Here is a 17,352-nt window from a genome sequence, read left to right as displayed (position 1 = left end):
TGCAGATAGTCAGTCAGGGACTTGTTTACATCGGCCGTCTCAGGGGGGAGACAGAGAAAGGCTCACACACAGATTTTTGTGTCTTCAGCAGTAAGCAGCAGCTGAGAACTAGGGGAAGGAGACTGAATAAATAACAAGTATGGAAGGATTTGTAAGTCTTACTATGGACAGCAACATATCAAAAGTTATGTTTCAGTTGAATACTCCTTTTAATGTTAATCTGAAAAAAATGTTAGTGGTAAATAGTTTATGAAAGTGAGACCTTTTGAGGTTAGTGGTTGCCTTTACATTTGTTACTTTAAAAAGAGTTTGAGTGATTACTTCATTACCAGACTTGTCATACTTCATTTCCAATAAAGACGCGCTATGTTGCAGTGCGTGTCCCTAGCTCTTATAAAAGAGTTGGGCTGTAAGTGACAGTGGTAGGGAGTTGGCTGTACACTACTGTGTTTTCACCAATATACTGTTGAATAGACTCTATCTAAACCATTGTAATTGTAAAAATATGTGCTACTTTAAATTCTTAAATTTGTGGCCTGATTATTTCTGATGATTGGTAATGACGCAAGTATCGCATATTTTGCCATTGGGCCTGAATACTTCTGCGTTATTTAAAATAAGAGCCGTAAGGTAAAATTCTCAGGCAGGTGAAGCTGTTTGGATATTTTCCTAGGATCACTGGGTTTCCTTCCATTTGGATCTCATCCAGTCTGGGTCGTATATAACGGGTGTCGTTTGATTTACAAAATGTGTCATCTGTGATGGAATCTATGTTGTTGAACTAAAATAAAAAAAAAAAAAAATAGGATTACAACAGTAAAAGTCATTATATACAGTAGGATACATACAGCAGACTGATACACTTATTGGGAAAAAAATACACAAAGAAGTTGGAATCGAATAAAACGTGTAAAAACATGAATGTTATCCTATATGTAAGTGGTTAGAAGGAGAAGTTTATTGGGTAAGGCTGTTCAACTGAAAGGGGTGCGCTCTAATACCATGTTGGGTCACCTCTAGCCTCAATACAATATGAGATATGGTTGGGCATTGAGGCACAGTATTTTTATAGGGCCGTTGGGGAAACACTTTTACACCCGCTTTTGGCGAGAGCCAATGTCTAATCCGGCCACAAAGACATGAGACATAACTGCGATTCAAGCTTTGCATTTATCCAATGTTTCTACCTGGGTGAATTAATTTTATTTTTTGTCAGTGAGTGTACTTAGATGGTGTCATTCTGCCATTTCTGTCTGTGCCATAGACTTTAAATGGAACAGCAGATAGAATGTTTGAACACTTCTGTATTCCAACTCCTGCAGCACTAGACCTTTCTACAAAGCTGTGCCTGCTAAACAGTGAAAGATGCACTGTACCTGCTAGAGGATTCTGTGATGTGGACCCCCACCAGTTTTCAAAAATGTCCCTAAGCCCTTCCCAACACTTGACATACATATAATTCTCAGGCATGGTATGTGGAGTGGGCTCAGGAATTGGACATGCTTCATAAATGGTGGCAGTTGTGTGTTACAGCTTTCATCCACTGGCAGTGGCCAAGATTGGAGATAAATCTGATTGCGGCCCTTAAAGGGGTTATCCAGTAAAAATATTTTTCTTTCAAATCAACTGATATCTGAAAGATATAGATTTGTACTACTATAAAAAAAATCTCCAGTCTTCCCATGCTTATTAGCTGCTGTATGACACAGTGCTCTCTGCTGACATCTCTGGCCGAGACAGGAACTCTGTCTCAGTTTTCTATGAATCCCCATAGAAAAACCTCTCCTGCTCTGGGCAGTTCCTGTCTCGGCCAGAGATGTCAGCAGAGAGCACTGTGTCAGACTGAAAATAAAACACCACCTCCTGTCGGACACTTAGTAAATTACAAATCTATATAACTTTCTGACACCAGTTAATTTGAAAGAAAAAGATTTTCGCTGGACAACCCCTTTAAACCCCCTAGATACTGGGTAAGAAGGCATTTAGACAAAAAAGGCCACCCCTTCAACCAGTCAGCACACCATGATGCAGGAGCCAAGTCGTGAATATGGCATTCGGGTTTTAGGGTGCTAGCTCCTAGCACTGAGCCACAGCACAATTCATTGCAATACAGTTCTTTCATCCTAAGGCTATGTTCACACAACGTCTTTTGAGCTGCGTTTAAAATTACGTCCGTTATTTTGAGTCTAAAATAACAGACGTCATTTAGCAGCCTGGCCTTCCCTTAGTACAATGACGTCTGTTGGTACATTATTCTCATTTGGGTTACTTATTGCCCTTTGAGTGTGGCTTCATTGAAAAGTCCATTGAGTTTAATAGTAAAAACGGAGAAAGAATGGTGGAAAAAGAAAAACAGTGTTTGAACAACTAATAAACATCCGCTGTTTGCGGAAGATGTCTGAAAATATTGATCGTTTATTTTGTCGTCCACGGTAAAAATGTCCGTTATTCAATGCATTGTGCGCATTGGACGTCGATCTTCCCATTGGCTTCAATGCAATGCCATTGCAGTCAGTTAAATCGCAGTGAAAACTGATGTTTTTTTAAATATCAAAATCGGGCACCTTTTTCTCTATTTTTGACATTGTGTGAACATAGCCTAAGGGAGACAAAAATGTGAACCTTAATTTAAAAAAAATAAAAATATATATGTATTGTTTGCAAGAAGTGCTGCAACTGGAAGGGGTTAAGCTCCCTAAAGATATTACATAAGAGTCTATGTATCCAATAATACGATTTATTTGAGGGCACCTAAACTGTATCTCGACAACAAGTATCTCTTCCCTCAGGAGATGCGCTGTGCCAAGGTGTCTGGTTGCAGTATACCGATCCTGTAGAATGGAGAAATGACACCTACCTGTAGATGAATGACACGTAGGCTCTCTGGTAGATTTGCCGGGACAGTATCTAGTTGATTGTTTGCCAGGTAGAGATATGCTAAGTTAGTCATTTTCTGTAACAAAAAAATATATATTTATGATGTGTTAAAATAGTCTACAAATCAGTGATTGGAATATTTCTTGAAAAATCCTTAGAATTTTTTAGGTTTTTAGATTGTGCTGTTACAGTACCTTAAAAGCATTAGCTTTAATGGCTTTGCTTTTAATCATGTTATTATTGGCATTAAAAGTAGTAAGTTTTGACGGTAAAGCTGGGATCCTCGTCAGTTTGTTATCTGCAAGGGAAAGCTGCTCAAGGTTAACCAGCTTGTCAAATGCTTTATCTTCTATCTCTTCTATAACATTCCCGGTCAGGTCAATTCTCTTTAAGGTGGCTAGAAAACAGATAAGACAGACTCCATTTAGCATTGGTGAGATTGCCATATATTATATGTAGGGATGGCAATTTTTGTATTAAGCTTTTTATTTATCCTTTAATCACCATACAGAGAGCTAGTGATGAGCAAACTTGCAGATTGTTTGAGTTCGGCCAAACCCAAACTCTTGGCATTTGACGCCTGGTGGCTGGAGAAGTTGGATGCAGCCCTAGGGAGTCCTGGAAAACATGGATACAGCTATAGGCCATAGGCTGTATCCATGTTTTCCTGGCAGCCCTAAGCCTCCATCCAACGTCTCCAGCTGTGGAAATGATGTGTCCTTGTGTGCAATCAACATGTTTTATGATCGATCACATGATGCCATTTATAGGAGATACAACAAAGATTATGGTAATACTACTGAGGGAGCTTCAGAGATGCACAGCAGAGATGGAAGGATCTCTCCGTAAGGGCCAGTTCACACAGAGTAAAACTGGCAGAATTCCCCGGTGGAGAGTTTCTCCGTGTCATACAGGCAGTCTATGGAAGGGCTCCTGCGCTTCCTCCCTCCATGCCTCTCTGCTCAGAAGAATTGACATGTCCATTCTTCCGAGCGGAGAGAGGAGGCGCGCGGGCCATTCCATAGACTGCCTGTATGACACGGAGGAACTGTCCGCCGTGGAATTCTGCCCGTTTTACTCCATGTGAACTGGCCCTAAGGCCACTTAATATTGAGGATTTATGAGAGTATACAGAGAAAAACTTATATAGGAAAACACAAAAATAAGTGTGGAGTTCACTAAACAGCATTTCAGTCTCTTTCAATCAGCCAGACATTTTAGACCTAGGTTTAAAAGGAAACTTTAAAGCGACTCTGTGCCCACAATCTGATCCCCCCCCCCCCCCCCCCCAAAACCGCTTGTACCTTCAGATAGCTGCTTTTAATCCAAGATCTGTCCTGGGGTTCGTTCGGCAGGTGATGCAGTTATTGTCCTAAAAGACAACTTTTAAACTTGCTTAGAATGTCTATGCATTAGGCTGACACAACCTCTCTGTCCCTTCACCCCTCCCTCATCATTAGGAATGCTCCAGGCAGATTGTCTCCTATTCCTCAGCTGTGCAATGTTCAGACAGGAGAAAATGTTCCAGTGGCATTCCTAATGATGAGGATTGTGGGGAGGAGGGACAGAGAGGAGGTGGTGCATAGTTATGGCACAGATATTCTAAGCCCCGGTTGTTGGGCACGGTGCTGCAAGTTTAAAAGTTGTTTTTTAGGACAATAACTGCATCACCTGCCAAACGGACCCCAGGACAGATCTTGGATTAAAAGCAGCTATCCAAAGGTACAAGTAGTTTGGGGGGGTCAGATTGTGGGTACAGAGTCACTTTAAATGTCTTGCAAAGGTCTAGCCAAAGCCCAGACCACAATCATTTTAAAATCTGCAGCATGCCTTTAAGACAAATTTATACCAACACAGGCCATCTATTTTGAAAGAGTTGGAAAAGTTTTGCCTGGATAAATTGAAGAAAATCCCAGTGTCTAGATGTGCTGAGCTAATAAAGAGAACCTGTCTTGCTTCTGAAATTGCAGCAATAAGTGTCTTCACAAAGTATTTCTGACTTTCTGAAGGTAAATACTTATGTTTATTTAAAGGGGGTTTTCCATCTGAGCTATCATAGCTAAACTTGTACGGCTCATGAAGTTACATATCTTTTTCAAGTACATTCATTTAGAAAATTTGCCCCTTTTCCTGATATACCTGCTTTTGTTGACAGTTTGTTGTTTGGGTTACAGACCACCACTCTTGTCTAAAAGTATTAGTCTGGTTGATGTATATGCACCTATAATGTATAGAGATATAGGGGGGAATTTATCAAGAGCGGTGTATCGTAAATTAGGCCGCGCCCCCTTCTCTCCGGCCGAATTGACTAAGAGGTGCACACCTCTTAGTAAAGCAGGCTATCCTTGCGCCTGGCGTACCAAATCTACACCATCAGGCAAGTGGGGGATACAACAGGTGTACGCCAGGGCAAAGGGGTGAATCCGCGCCTTCTTCCTGGCCCACCCCCCTGCCATAACTTTGATAAATGTCCCCTATAGTGTATAACATATAAATATGTATTCTATAGCTGTATACACCGGCCAGACCACTGTTTTTAGAGAAGTATGGTGGTTGGTAACCTAGACAGTGAACTGTCAATAATAAAAGTGAAAGAGCAGCATATCGGAAGGCGACAAGTTCGCTAAATGAATGTATTTGCAAAAATATTTATCTTGGTGAATCCTACAAGTATAACTATATTAGCTGAGATGAGAATACCCCTTTAAGTCCTTTATTTTTTTGTGTGTGCATTCAAAGTATTATACCTATTATTGAAATCAAATGGTGCAAGTACCCCCAAATCTATTTTAATTCCAGGCTGTGATACAACAAAACAGAAAAAAATATCCAGGGAAAGGGGGGAGAGGTTAATAGATATACAAGGCACTGTATGTTGCATATTGCCATAATGCAAATCAAAATCAGATTTTCTCCAGATTTTACAGCTGGTTTATAAAAACCGTCCCACTAATGCAAAAGGAGAGCTCTCCCATTGAATACTTACGAAAATCAGAAAAGTCTTTTACAGTAATTTTCTTAATTTTGTTGAATCGAGCATACAGGTATGCAGTCTCTTTAGGCAAAGGGGGCACTTCCTCTATATCTGTTTCTTCACAGTAAACTGATCCACTGAGACATACACAAGCCAGGCATGTAGGCAAATCTAAAATTTTTATTAAAATTAAATTAAAATTGTAGCAGGAAAAATAACATAAAAACTTTTCAGATAAAAAAAAAATCCTCTTTGGACTATTTCCCAACAAAAATCTACCAGAAGTTGCGTAAATGTAAATCTTGACATGTCCGTTTTAGCAAATACATGTCTTTCTATGGAATTAACAGTTCTGGAGCATTGTTACTAAAACACTGTGATGTGCCATTCATTTTATTCTTACTAGAAATGTATGACTAATTAGCCAACTAAGTGTTATCAGTTTTCCTGCACTGTTTCACAACTGCTCATTCTATAGTAAGTAAACACTGGATATAGCCTCGGCTTTCCCAATGTGTACAGCACCACAGCTGGGCTATGTATATACTGACCCCTCTGCTCCATTATCTGCAGTTTGGCATGCCCAAATTGGATTGGCTTGCAAAAGGGGTGTGGCTTATAAAAGGGGTGTGACATAATAATCGTTCAATAATCGTAATTGAGGTTACAAGTTCAATTGTTATGTTGCTTTAGGCCATAATCGCCAAGCCCCAGTGGAATCATACAACATGGGAGCTGGTCAGGAGAGGCTTGGGGTCTTCTTTCTGTGCTTCACAGCCTGCTGGCCATGTTGATGCCTTTTGGATTCTTGAATAAAGACATGTCAAACTGACATTTCTAAGGGTCCTTTTACACATACAGATAAATCGCTAAAATGATTGTTTAGCGAACAACAAACAATGATTTGTTGACTTAAACATTAGACATTAACCCTTTGATAACAAGGCCCAAAATGGCCTAAATGACCAGGCCAATTTTTAATTAGCATTTTTGTTTTTTTCCTTTCACCTTTTAAGCACTACAGCACTTTTATTTTTCCATATACAGAAAATATTATTTAAAATAATTACATTTTCTAACACTTCTATTTTTAATTTTTTTTTTAACCGCAAAACTTTTTAAATAAATTTGTTTTACATTTTTCATTTAAAATACATACAATATCAATACAAATCATTTGAAAACTTTTGGCACCTATTTAATACCCTCCCTCCCTACGCTACACTTTTTAAGTCCCCTTGAGATACTATTACATGCAATTATGGAATTGCTAACACTGGTTAATGCTATGCCATTGCATAGCGTTGATCAGTGTTATCTGTTATCTTCTAATAGACTGCACAGAGGTAAGCAGTATACCTCCGACAGTCAGGCAATTCGATTGGGCCCCCCAATCGGTCATTGATAGTGAGGACCTGACTGCAAATAGCAGCTGGTCCTCATGCTCTAAGAATTGAGCTCAGCTCTAAAATTTTAACCTATAAGTTAAACATAAGGAAATTCACCAACCTTGTGTATATGTATGTTTTTATAAAAGTAAGCAGTGTTTACACTGGTTTACTTCATACTAAATTTATTAATGTCTTGATTTTTATTTACTTTTTCACCTGCACATGTTAAAGTGTCTTGGCAGTGTAAATTGCATGCAACTTTTCGTATAAATTGTCACAATTTTGTGCAAAGGAAAATTTTGTTACACAGACAGCAAAGGAAGCAAAATTATTCACAACGTTTGAAAGATAAATTTAGTTATAATAAATCTAATTCCTAAACATCTGGCCAGGCTGCTGCACCCTCCACATCTGGATGTGATATAGCTCCCTTAATCTCTGAGGAGCCAGTACCACAAGAATTGAATTTAGGCTGCAGCCGACAAGTTTTATTAAGCATTTCAGATCACTCCTAGTCAAGAATTAAGGGTGGTGAGCACAGACTTCTTCTGGCTTGTTCTCCTGACCAGCTCCAGTAAAAAAGTACTCTTTATAACTTCTGCCTAAAGGGGTTATCAGGTTTAGTAAAATATATATTGAATAACCCCCACCCCCGTCTCCTTCCCTCAGTTTTGAGCTTGCAACTTTCTGCTAAAGACACAAAAAACTGTCTGTGCTGTTGAGCCCATCTCTGCTCTCAATCCCCTTCTCCCCCTCCCTTCTGTGATGACTGTTATAATAAGACTTTATCTGCAACTTTATTATGCTGGGAGGATTAATTACAGTAAGTTCATTAGCAACTTGACCTCAGATTAACCCTCCCGGCATTACAAAGAAGCTACAAAGTTGCAAATAAAGCTGGCCAGGGACTTATGAACATCGCTGGGAGGGGGGAGGCAGTGGTTGAAAGCAGAGACAGACTTAACAGCTCAGACATTTTTTGTGTCTTTAGCAGAAAGCAGCAGCTCAAAACTGAGGGAGGGAGACAGATATGGGAATGACATGTATGGAATAAATTGTTAGTGTCCAGAAGAAGGGATCATTCAATTTATATTTTACTTAACCGAATACCCCTTTTAGTAGTCTTCAATAAAGGCTTTTAAGATATCTATGTGAATGATTTGTGGTTGCCACTGAATGAAAAAGAAATCTCTGAAAAAGACAAGTCCATGTGTTTTGTGGAAAAAAGGTTGGGTAGTGTTGGATTGGATCCACAGGGCCTGCAGCAGCTGTCTATTATGGTCATGTGAGTAGACATGACAGTATTCCCATTGTCCTTTTAATGTTTTAGTAAGTCTTACCTTTAGCTTCTGTTGCATCTGTGACATTTTGGTCTGGTTCTCTCCTAAACCTTCCTTTAGCAAGTCCATTTGGCTGCCGGGGAAAAAAAAATAGAACTTATTTAACCTTAGAGTTTAAAGTGACTCTGTACCCACAATCTGCCCCCCCCCCCCCCCCCCCCAAACCGCTTGAACCTTCAGATAGCTTCTTTTAATTCAAGATCTTTCCTGGGGTCTGTTCGGCAGGTGATGCAGTTAATGTTATAAAAACAACTTTTAGGCTGGGTTCAGTGGTCCTCATATTGCAACCAAAACCAGGAGTGGATTGAAAACACAGGCTCTGTTCACACAATGTTAAAATTGAGTGGATGGCCGCCATTTAATGGCAAATATTTGCTGTTATTTTAAAACAACGGCTGTTATATTGAAATAATGGCAGTTATTTACTGTTTATATGGCGGCCATTTACTTAATTTCAACATTGTGTGAACAGAGCTTTTCTGTGTTTAATCCACTCCTGGTTTTGGTTGCAAAATACTGACCAAATACTGACTGAAATATACGTTGTGTGAACCCAGCCTTAAACTGGAAGCCCCGTGCCCTTTGGTCGTGGCTTACATTGTGTATGCATTAGGCTGGCCAACCTCTCTGTCCCTCCTCCCCGCCCTCCTCATCATTAGGAATACTCCAGGCAGATTGCCTCCTATTCATCAGCTGTGTCAGCCTGGCACATGTGCTGGATCGTTAAGGCACCTGTGTAGTTTTCACTGCAGAGGAATAGGAAAAATGGTGAAGAGGGGTGGGGAGGAGGGACGGAGAGGTTGTGCTAGCCTAATGCATACACAAACTAAGCCACGGCCAAAGGGCACGGGGCTGCCAGTTTAAAAGTTGTTTTTTATGACAATAACTGCATCACCTGCCGAACGGACCACAGGACAAATCTTGGATTAAAAGCAGCTATCTAAAGGTACAAGCGGTTTGGGGGGGGGGACAGATTGTGGGTACAGAGTCGCTTTAACAAGCACCATATAAGGATATTCGGCTTTTCTGTATCATACCTGGCATCTTATACAAAGTAATTTCATAGAAGATTCTAGGCAGAGAAAGACCACCTGATCCATCTAATCTACCCTGTTCATAAACAGCAGCTGTCAATTCAGTCTCTAAATCTTTGACCGAGACCATGCAGCGTTGGGTTATTTGGTACTGATTAACACTTGAGTTGGTTTTGCCAACATGGATAACTGTCCCTGTCTACAGGCACTCCCTGTCTACAGGCACTCCCGAAGTCATGAAGTTAGTGCCTGTAGATAGGGACAGATCTCCATGTTAGCAAAACCAACTCAAGTGTTGAAAGATAGTAGAGTACAGTTCTCAACTATCTAAAGCACTACTATTGAGCGTGTTTGGCTCAGCAGTCAAGTCACAACTACAGGGTCACAAATCCATTCAAGGTCCCATTTTAAATGTAAAATTTACCTGTCCATTTCAGAATAAGCTGTTGTGTGTACATGAGGAGCAGCACTATTTCTGGACATAATATAACTTCTGCATGATTTTTTATTCGATTTCTGCTGTGTAGGGTGCATTCCTAACTTTGTACTTGGACTAGTGGGCGGCCCCTATACATTGTGCACACACAAAAGATGGGATCCTGTGCTCCTGTGTCTCTATAGCAGCAGAATCATGGAGGACATTATTGATAAATACTGTGCAGTCTTAAGTGTGTACACTCTTTACAGTCTGTCTGTTTGCTTCTTACTCTCTCCAGCCACTCCTTCCCTTTCCATAGACTGCCATGAGCAAAATCTTTTTCTTCAGATTGAAGGATGAGTTTCGGTGTAGTGGGGCAGAAGACTAAGTAGAGAGAGAGGCATTTTTCCTTGATAAGATACATTACAAATTTTCTTTATAATTATATGTTCTATTGATTGATGCAAAGTTTGTTGAAACAGCTGTGCCTGTTTGAACCAAGAATCCTGATAAATTATTTTCTGAACTGATCACAACTTATGGACATAAAGGCCCGGATTTATTATTGCAAATGTGGCAGAATGTCTTATGTGGTAAAACCTCTTTGTTTCTGTACCCATCTCCAGGCTTTCCTTCTGTGCTTGCTTCATGTTCCTGTCATCAGGTATGAATGACAAAATAACGCCTGTAGACATCTGCCCTCTCAACTGAAACTTAAAGAGATTGTGAAATTTATTTTTGCAGAAATCAATAGTCCAGGCGATTTTAAGAAACTTTGTAATTGGGTTTATTAGGCAAATATGCCATTATCTGCATTTAAAAAGACTTTTCCCAGGTCCCCCCCCCCCCCCTCCTCTCCTTTCTGTCATCCACTGCTCAGAATCAGGAAATCTCAATCAGCTGTATCCTGTCTGTGCTATGGAGAGGGGAGGGGGGAAAAGAGACGGAGGAGATGTGGCAGCAGAGAACAGAGAACAAAGGATTACACTGCGGGGGAGCTATTCAGAGTGCTATTCAGAGGTCAGATAGGTCAGTGGTGACATCAGAGGAGAGAGCCAGGTAATGTAGCTTTTAATTTAACTCTTTGTTGTCCTGAAGACAGGGGGGAGAGCTTCAAACTGCTTTTTCATGATAAAAATTCATTTTTCGGCTAATAAACCCAATTACAAAGTTTCTTAAAATCGCCTGGACTATTGACTTCTGCACAAAAAAACTAAATCACGACAGTGACTCTTTAAGGTCAGAAGTGTTGTGTCTATTTGCAGTTTTTGTACATGTGTTATATAATGTCCATACCCAGTAGTGGTACATAAAAATCATCTGGACTTCTTTAAGATTCCTGAAGTCAGTTCTCCAGGAAAGTGATTTCCTCAAGGAAACAGTGTGGTAGAAAAACATTCATACTTTCTGAAGGTTATAGAGGAAGGTTTACACTGTACTAAGCAGCACAGCGATGTAAGATAGCAATAAAAAAGTTGTACACTGTATGATTTTATAGATTTTTTTTTTGTATATAGGTGATGTAATGCTATGTAATTCAGTGGACGCTGCCTTTACATAGTTACATAGTTACATAGTTAATACGGTTAAAAAAAGACACATGTCCATCAAGTTCAACCAAGGAGGGGATGGATACAGGGAAGGGGGAGGGGTGATATGTTCTATACATATGCATCTATATTATTTTGGTCTAAGAACTTGTCTAGCCCTGTTTTGAAGCCCTCTACTGTTTTTGCTGTGACCAGATCCTATGGTAGACTGTTCCACAGATTCACAGTTCTCATGGTAAAGAAGACTTGTCGCCTCTGGAGATTGAACCTTTTTTTCTCCAGGCGGAGGCAGTGCCCTCTTGTCCTTTGAGGGGGTTTTACCTGGAACATCTTTTCCCCATATCTCTTGTAGGGGCCATTTATATATTTAAATAAGTTAATCATATCTCCCCTTAAACGTCTCTTCTCCAGACTAAACAAATGTAATTCTTTTAATCTCTCCTCATAACTAAGATGCTCCATTCCCCTTATTAGTTTAGTTGCCCGTCTTTGTACCCTCTCCAGCTCCTTTGACGTTTTAGTTTGTGATTAACTGCCTCCATCATTCCTTTTTTCAAGCGGTTACCATTTTTTACCAGAAGGTACGTATTCCTTCCCTCAAGGGTGATTTACCCTTTGAATGTAGTTGATTTCTGGTGCTTGTCTTGCAGAATTGTCTCCCATGCTGAGCAATACACTTATTGAAGCCCTTTGATCTCTATTGTATCTTTGCAGTGCTCATAATAACATTTAGTATGGTATTCTTTGCTTGTAATCAGAACCCTTCCAAAGTCCGACAGCTGCCACCTCCGCCTATTTAGTTCACGGAAGGGGTGACGTTACCTAAGGCCCTATTGCTATGTGTAATACACCCAGCAGTCAGCCAATGAACAAGGAAACACTCATTTGTTGGCAGATCGCATCTTTTCTGCAGGCCTTAAAATCATTGTAAAGGCGGTATTAGACAGCCCAATGTGCAAAGTAAGTGAGCACCAATCTGCTAGATCAATGCTTGCTTACCGAGCCTATTTTATGGCTCAATAATTGTGTGGATGGGGCTGCACCATTTGTGGTGTCCGTGCTGCCTTGGTGTTTATATAGAAAATAATAAATTTTTACCTCTCCGTGCTCTTCTAGTGTCCTCCGCAGAACGAACTGTAGCAGCTGTGTCAAACACTAGCGCCAACTTTCAAAAAGTAGCAGAGCTCCAAAAGTCCAGTCCACAGAACACCATCCACGTATGGGCGGAATTCTATGAACTAACCTAACATGCTACTGGACAAGCGGGAAACAGCATAACCGGGGTGAAAGGCTTCCATTTTGTGGACGTGTCTGTACCCTCTTCAGGCGCTATTCCTGGCACTACATATAGCACAGTCTCTCCCTTGCTTGGGACCAAGTTGTAGTAAGCTGGAATATGTTTGCCATTTTGTATTGACCAAGTTTGCTGCCGGCCAATAATGTCATATTGTACACATAAAGTGTAGACAACACCTTCAGGTTTTGCCAAGATTCATTTCGCTACGAGCATTTGCATAGTTGGATTGTTTGTTTCTTTTCAGCTGTCTGTGAGGCTTGTACATTAGTATTTCATTATCTGTCCAAAAAAACACTTTGCCATAAAATTGTTGCATTGCTTATTTTGCATTAAATGTAGACTTGTGGGAAATCTCGTCCCTGTTCCTCTTTACTACTTATTTCACCCCCTTGCATTGTAGTCTTTAATCTATAGCAGTGCATTTCTGAATGAACCAACATGCAATTTGTGCAATCTAAACCTCCAGCAGATGTATTTTTCATATACTGTACTGTAGTGCTAGAAGCTAAACTTTTGACATCTTACCAAACATCTGGAGACCAATTGATGATTTACGTAGTTCTACAAATCTTATATTGTTTCAGAGCCAAAATGAGGATTCATGAGACTAGCATAGTAATACTGGAAGTAGAAAGTAATGGACTCTGAGGGGTGGTGTCTAGTTAGAATCAATCAACGGTGCTGTTTTCTGACTAATAACTACTAGTAGGTCTTCATGGTCTGTGGCAAGTAGTTTGCTGCAGCTGCCATTCACTGTTTTGTAGAAATGATCTAATTTTACATACCTTCCATGTTTTGTAGATGGGGAAATAAGAAAAGGCTTGTAAGGTGGTCATTGTATCCATACATTTTTAACCCTTTTTCTTATGGTAGTTTTGTCATGTGATCGATAGTCCAACATAGTCTCACTTGTGTTTCTGTATAGGCAGGAAGTAAATTTCCTTGTGTGTAGTATTTCCTTTGAACTACAGGATTACACCATCATGTGTCTAATCCCTCCTGCCAGTTATGGGTCCCATCCCACCAAAATAAACTTTCCTTTTTCCTCTGTATGTCCCTCTGAATGTATATTTTCTCTTTTATCTAAGGCAGGGATGGGGAACCGGTAGCCTTCCAGCTGTTGCAAAAATACAATTCCCATCACGTGTAGCCAAAGAAAATCAAAGCTGTTCAGTCATCATAGGAATTTTAATTTGTAGCTTGAGGGCCGCAGGTTCCCCATTCCGAAGAGGCTAGTTTTGCATTGTGGTCCAACAATGATTAGCTGCGAGGTATAAATGTCTGCCATTTTAGCCATGACAGAAAAGTGTCAAGAACATGTAAATATGGCTGAAGTGATGAAAGACCAGGTTTACATCTGGGTCAGGGGCTTGAAAACTGAGCTGGCCAATGTGCTGCATGACAGATCTGAATAGAGCCAGACAGACCCTATTTACTTTATTGGGGTCTGTCTCACTAAAACAGAACACATGGGAGTCTTTTTAAAAGGGCTTTTCTAGGAAAACATGTTGATGGCCTATCCTTAGGAAAGGCATCCAAGCAGGATCGGTGGAGGACAATCATGTAAAACAAATTGGGTCTTTCAGTGTTTATCCAGGTGCACTGCTAGAGCTAGATTTTCTCAAGTAGGTACAGTGACCCATACATTCATCCAACAGATGCAGGTCTTGGGTAGCAATACTCAGAATGATACATGCTGGTAGTCTATCTTAAGGGTAGATCTTTTTTCTTTTCTTTTTTTTTTTACCCAGAAAATCCATTAAAAGAATTGCTAGCAAAAAGGGCAACAGCAACCTACAGGTGCAAGTGCTTACCGTACTTACTCCCCCCGGTGTACACACAATAAAAACCTGCTCTATAGATATTAAAAAAAGAGGATCTTGGAAAACCATTTGTTCAAACAGAGTGTACTATGTCACCATGTTAAGGTGTCCTCAGAGACCTGGTCCTACTGTAGCATTCTCACACTAGCAATGGCCTCTCCTAGGCTAACAATAAGCCTACAACTGGGCAGATAGGAGCCAAATAATCTTTAGCACCCATGGGACATAAGTTGAGTTAAAGCCAACAGGAGGTAGCTACACCCCCCCCACACACACACACACACAACAGAAAACAGCAAAAGTAAGCAGCACTTCTCTGCCTCTGTTCACACTGTAGGTTGCACGCTGCATGTGGCTAAAGCGCTAACAAAAAGCAAAAAGTGCAAAAGCAGTCTAGAGATGCAAGTGCTTACATACTCCCCCAGTGTACACACGATAAAAACCTGCTCTATAGATATTAAAAAATGAGAATCTTACCAAACCACTTAATCAAACAGAGTGTACCATGTCACTACGTTAAGGTGTCCTCAGAGGCATGGGAACTATAAATAGAGATTATTTGGCTCCTATCTTCCCAGTTGTAGGCTTATTTAGCCTAGGAGAGGCCATTGCTAGTGTGAGAATGCTAGAGTAGGACCAGGTCTCTGAGGACACCTTAACATGGTGACATAGTACACTCTGTTTGATCAAATGGTTTGCTAATATCCTAATTTCTAATATCTATAGAGCAGGTTTTTATTGTGTGTATGCTTTTTGTTAGTAATTTAGCCACATACAACTTGCAACCTACAGTGTGAACAGAGGCGTAGGAGTACTGTTGAATTTTGCTTTTTTTTTTTTTTTTTTTTTTTAAAGAATTGCTAATCATTTAGTTTCCTAATAAAAGCGTTTCACCATCAATGTAGAGAGGAATTGTCTTTGCAGAAACGGAGCAAAGCATAAGCAGAGCATTTTACAATGAAACTAATCAACATTGAGAGCTGAAATGTTCTATTACTAGAAAGCTAGATCAGCCCTTCTCCCACCAATAGGGGAACACTTCCACTTTGCAGCTGTCGCATACGCACAAGATCAGGCCTACAAGATCAGGGGCCAATGGCTGCACAGCTTTGCCACTCATACTACAGTTGTACGACAAAATTGGACAACCATTGGCCACCACATGCCAACAGTGTTTCATCTGCATGTGGCAGCAGAATAGGTGGCCATACACCTTCAGTAACTGATGGCCAGATGATCCACCTGTCCTCGCCATACACAAGAAGATATGGCTGAGCACTTCTGTATTCTCTATGGGGAGGGAATAAGTAAGTCACAGCGCAAGAGCTCTTGCTGCTGCTTATATCTCCCGAACAAAGGGGTCGGGCAGTGATTTTCCATCACTTCCAACTCTTAATGCCACCGTCATCTTTCGTTGGTTGTTTGGCAGAGCCCAATAGAGTCTTAGATTGTCTATAGTGTATGGGGACCACTACAACCCCATTATTTCAATTAGGGTTGAGCTGCAATTCCAGACACAATCAACGGACAAGAGTGGCACTGTTAATGGGAAAATGACGTCCATCTGATTACAGAAAAGAGAGTTTAAACATTTAGGGGGAGATTTATGAAAGGGTGTAAATATACACCTGGTGTAAACTGCCCACAGCAACCAATCACAGCTCAGCTTTTATTCTACCTGAGCTGAAAGCTGAGCTGTGATTGGTTGCTGTGGGCAGTTTACACTAGGTGTATATTTACACCCTTTCATAAATCTCCCCCTTACAATATTAAAAACTTGGCCCTTCCTTCTGCATAAGGTCAACTTGCATTGATCGTGCTCCGTATTATTGGTCACTAATTTCCTTCTTTCTACCAAAGATTTTCACCAAAACCAGCAAATTACATCTAGCTAGTAATTGGAATATTAATATCACAGTTTAGCATAGAAGTAATATATGTATAGTTATTATAGTACAGCTACACGTGCTTCATTGCAATAGCCAAACTGGGAAGGAAACTTGTAAATTTCAAATCCAGATAAACTAAAAATACCAGCATGGTCAGCCACATCTTCATGTTGCAGGGAAGACTGGTTGTAAAAGAATATAAATCTTTATAGATACCTCATTTGCTTCCTTCTTGCGTTGCTCGAAGTGTTGCTTGAAGAGCATTCCTTCAAATATTTCATCAGCATCATAGTCATAGATGTCTTCTGGCCGCACAGGAGGTGCCGACTGTATGAATGGTAGCAGCAAAATCACAGAGCACCACAAATGCATCGTCTTCTTCATCGCTATCCCTGAAGCTGTACTCGGAGGATGCAGCTGCACTTCTTAAAAAACTTTTCCTGGGGAAAATCCTTTCTCAGTGCCTGGGAGAGAACAGCATGTCATAACAATAGTGAGAGGCTGCATGACTTGTTGGCAGGGACTGAGCAAGCTCGGGCCATTGAGGGGAAATATGGTTAACTCTTTAGGATGATTGCGAAAGTCATGTAAGGCTATAAAGTAATTCAAGGAATCCAACTAATTGCTTTACTACAAACCCCCCTTTACTGTCCTTACATGTGTTACTCATTGGCAAAATTACATGTAAAAAATGTCATCTAATGTTAGCTTTGGCTCATAACATTATTATTTGGCTAAGGTTAAAACTTTAACATTGTG

At 40.3% G+C, this 17,352-nt stretch overlaps 2 protein-coding genes across 8 annotated transcripts in view; one reads left to right on the top strand and one right to left on the bottom strand.

Annotated features, from left to right (window-relative positions):
- Nucleotides 1-17,352, top strand: part of CENPP (centromere protein P) — a 240,311-nt gene that overhangs the window by 21,573 nt on the left and 201,386 nt on the right. The window lies entirely within an intron of this gene.
- Nucleotides 143-17,095, bottom strand: OGN (osteoglycin). Its single transcript, XM_069967197.1, has 6 exons — nt 16,810-17,095; nt 8,583-8,655; nt 5,864-6,022; nt 3,072-3,274; nt 2,858-2,953; nt 143-781 (listed from the first exon to the last, which is right to left on the bottom strand). The coding sequence occupies exons 1-6, from the start codon at nt 16,975-16,977 to the stop codon at nt 608-610; spliced, it is 873 nt and encodes a 290-aa protein (XP_069823298.1). The 5' UTR covers nt 16,978-17,095; the 3' UTR covers nt 143-607.

The sequence above is a fragment of the Dendropsophus ebraccatus genome, chromosome 4, assembly GCF_027789765.1.
Source record: "Dendropsophus ebraccatus isolate aDenEbr1 chromosome 4, aDenEbr1.pat, whole genome shotgun sequence".
NCBI classification, from domain to species: Eukaryota; Metazoa; Chordata; class Amphibia; order Anura; family Hylidae; genus Dendropsophus; species Dendropsophus ebraccatus.
The sequence above is the reverse complement of the archived record's forward strand: the minus strand, read 5'-3'. Positions and strand labels throughout refer to the sequence as shown.

Bases quoted from the DNA above. Each gene is read 5' to 3' on its own strand.
- OGN (XM_069967197.1), bottom strand. From the start codon at position 16,977: ATGAAGAAGACGATGCATTTGTGGTGCTCTGTGATTTTGCTGCTACCA. The intron at 6,023-8,582 runs GTAAGACTTACT...TAAAAATTTTAG, and splicing joins AGATGCAACAGAAGCTAAAG to ATTTGCCTACATGCCTGGCT. The intron at 2,954-3,071 runs GTACTGTAACAG...TTTTTGTTACAG, and splicing joins TTAAAGCTAATGCTTTTAAG to AAAATGACTAACTTAGCATA.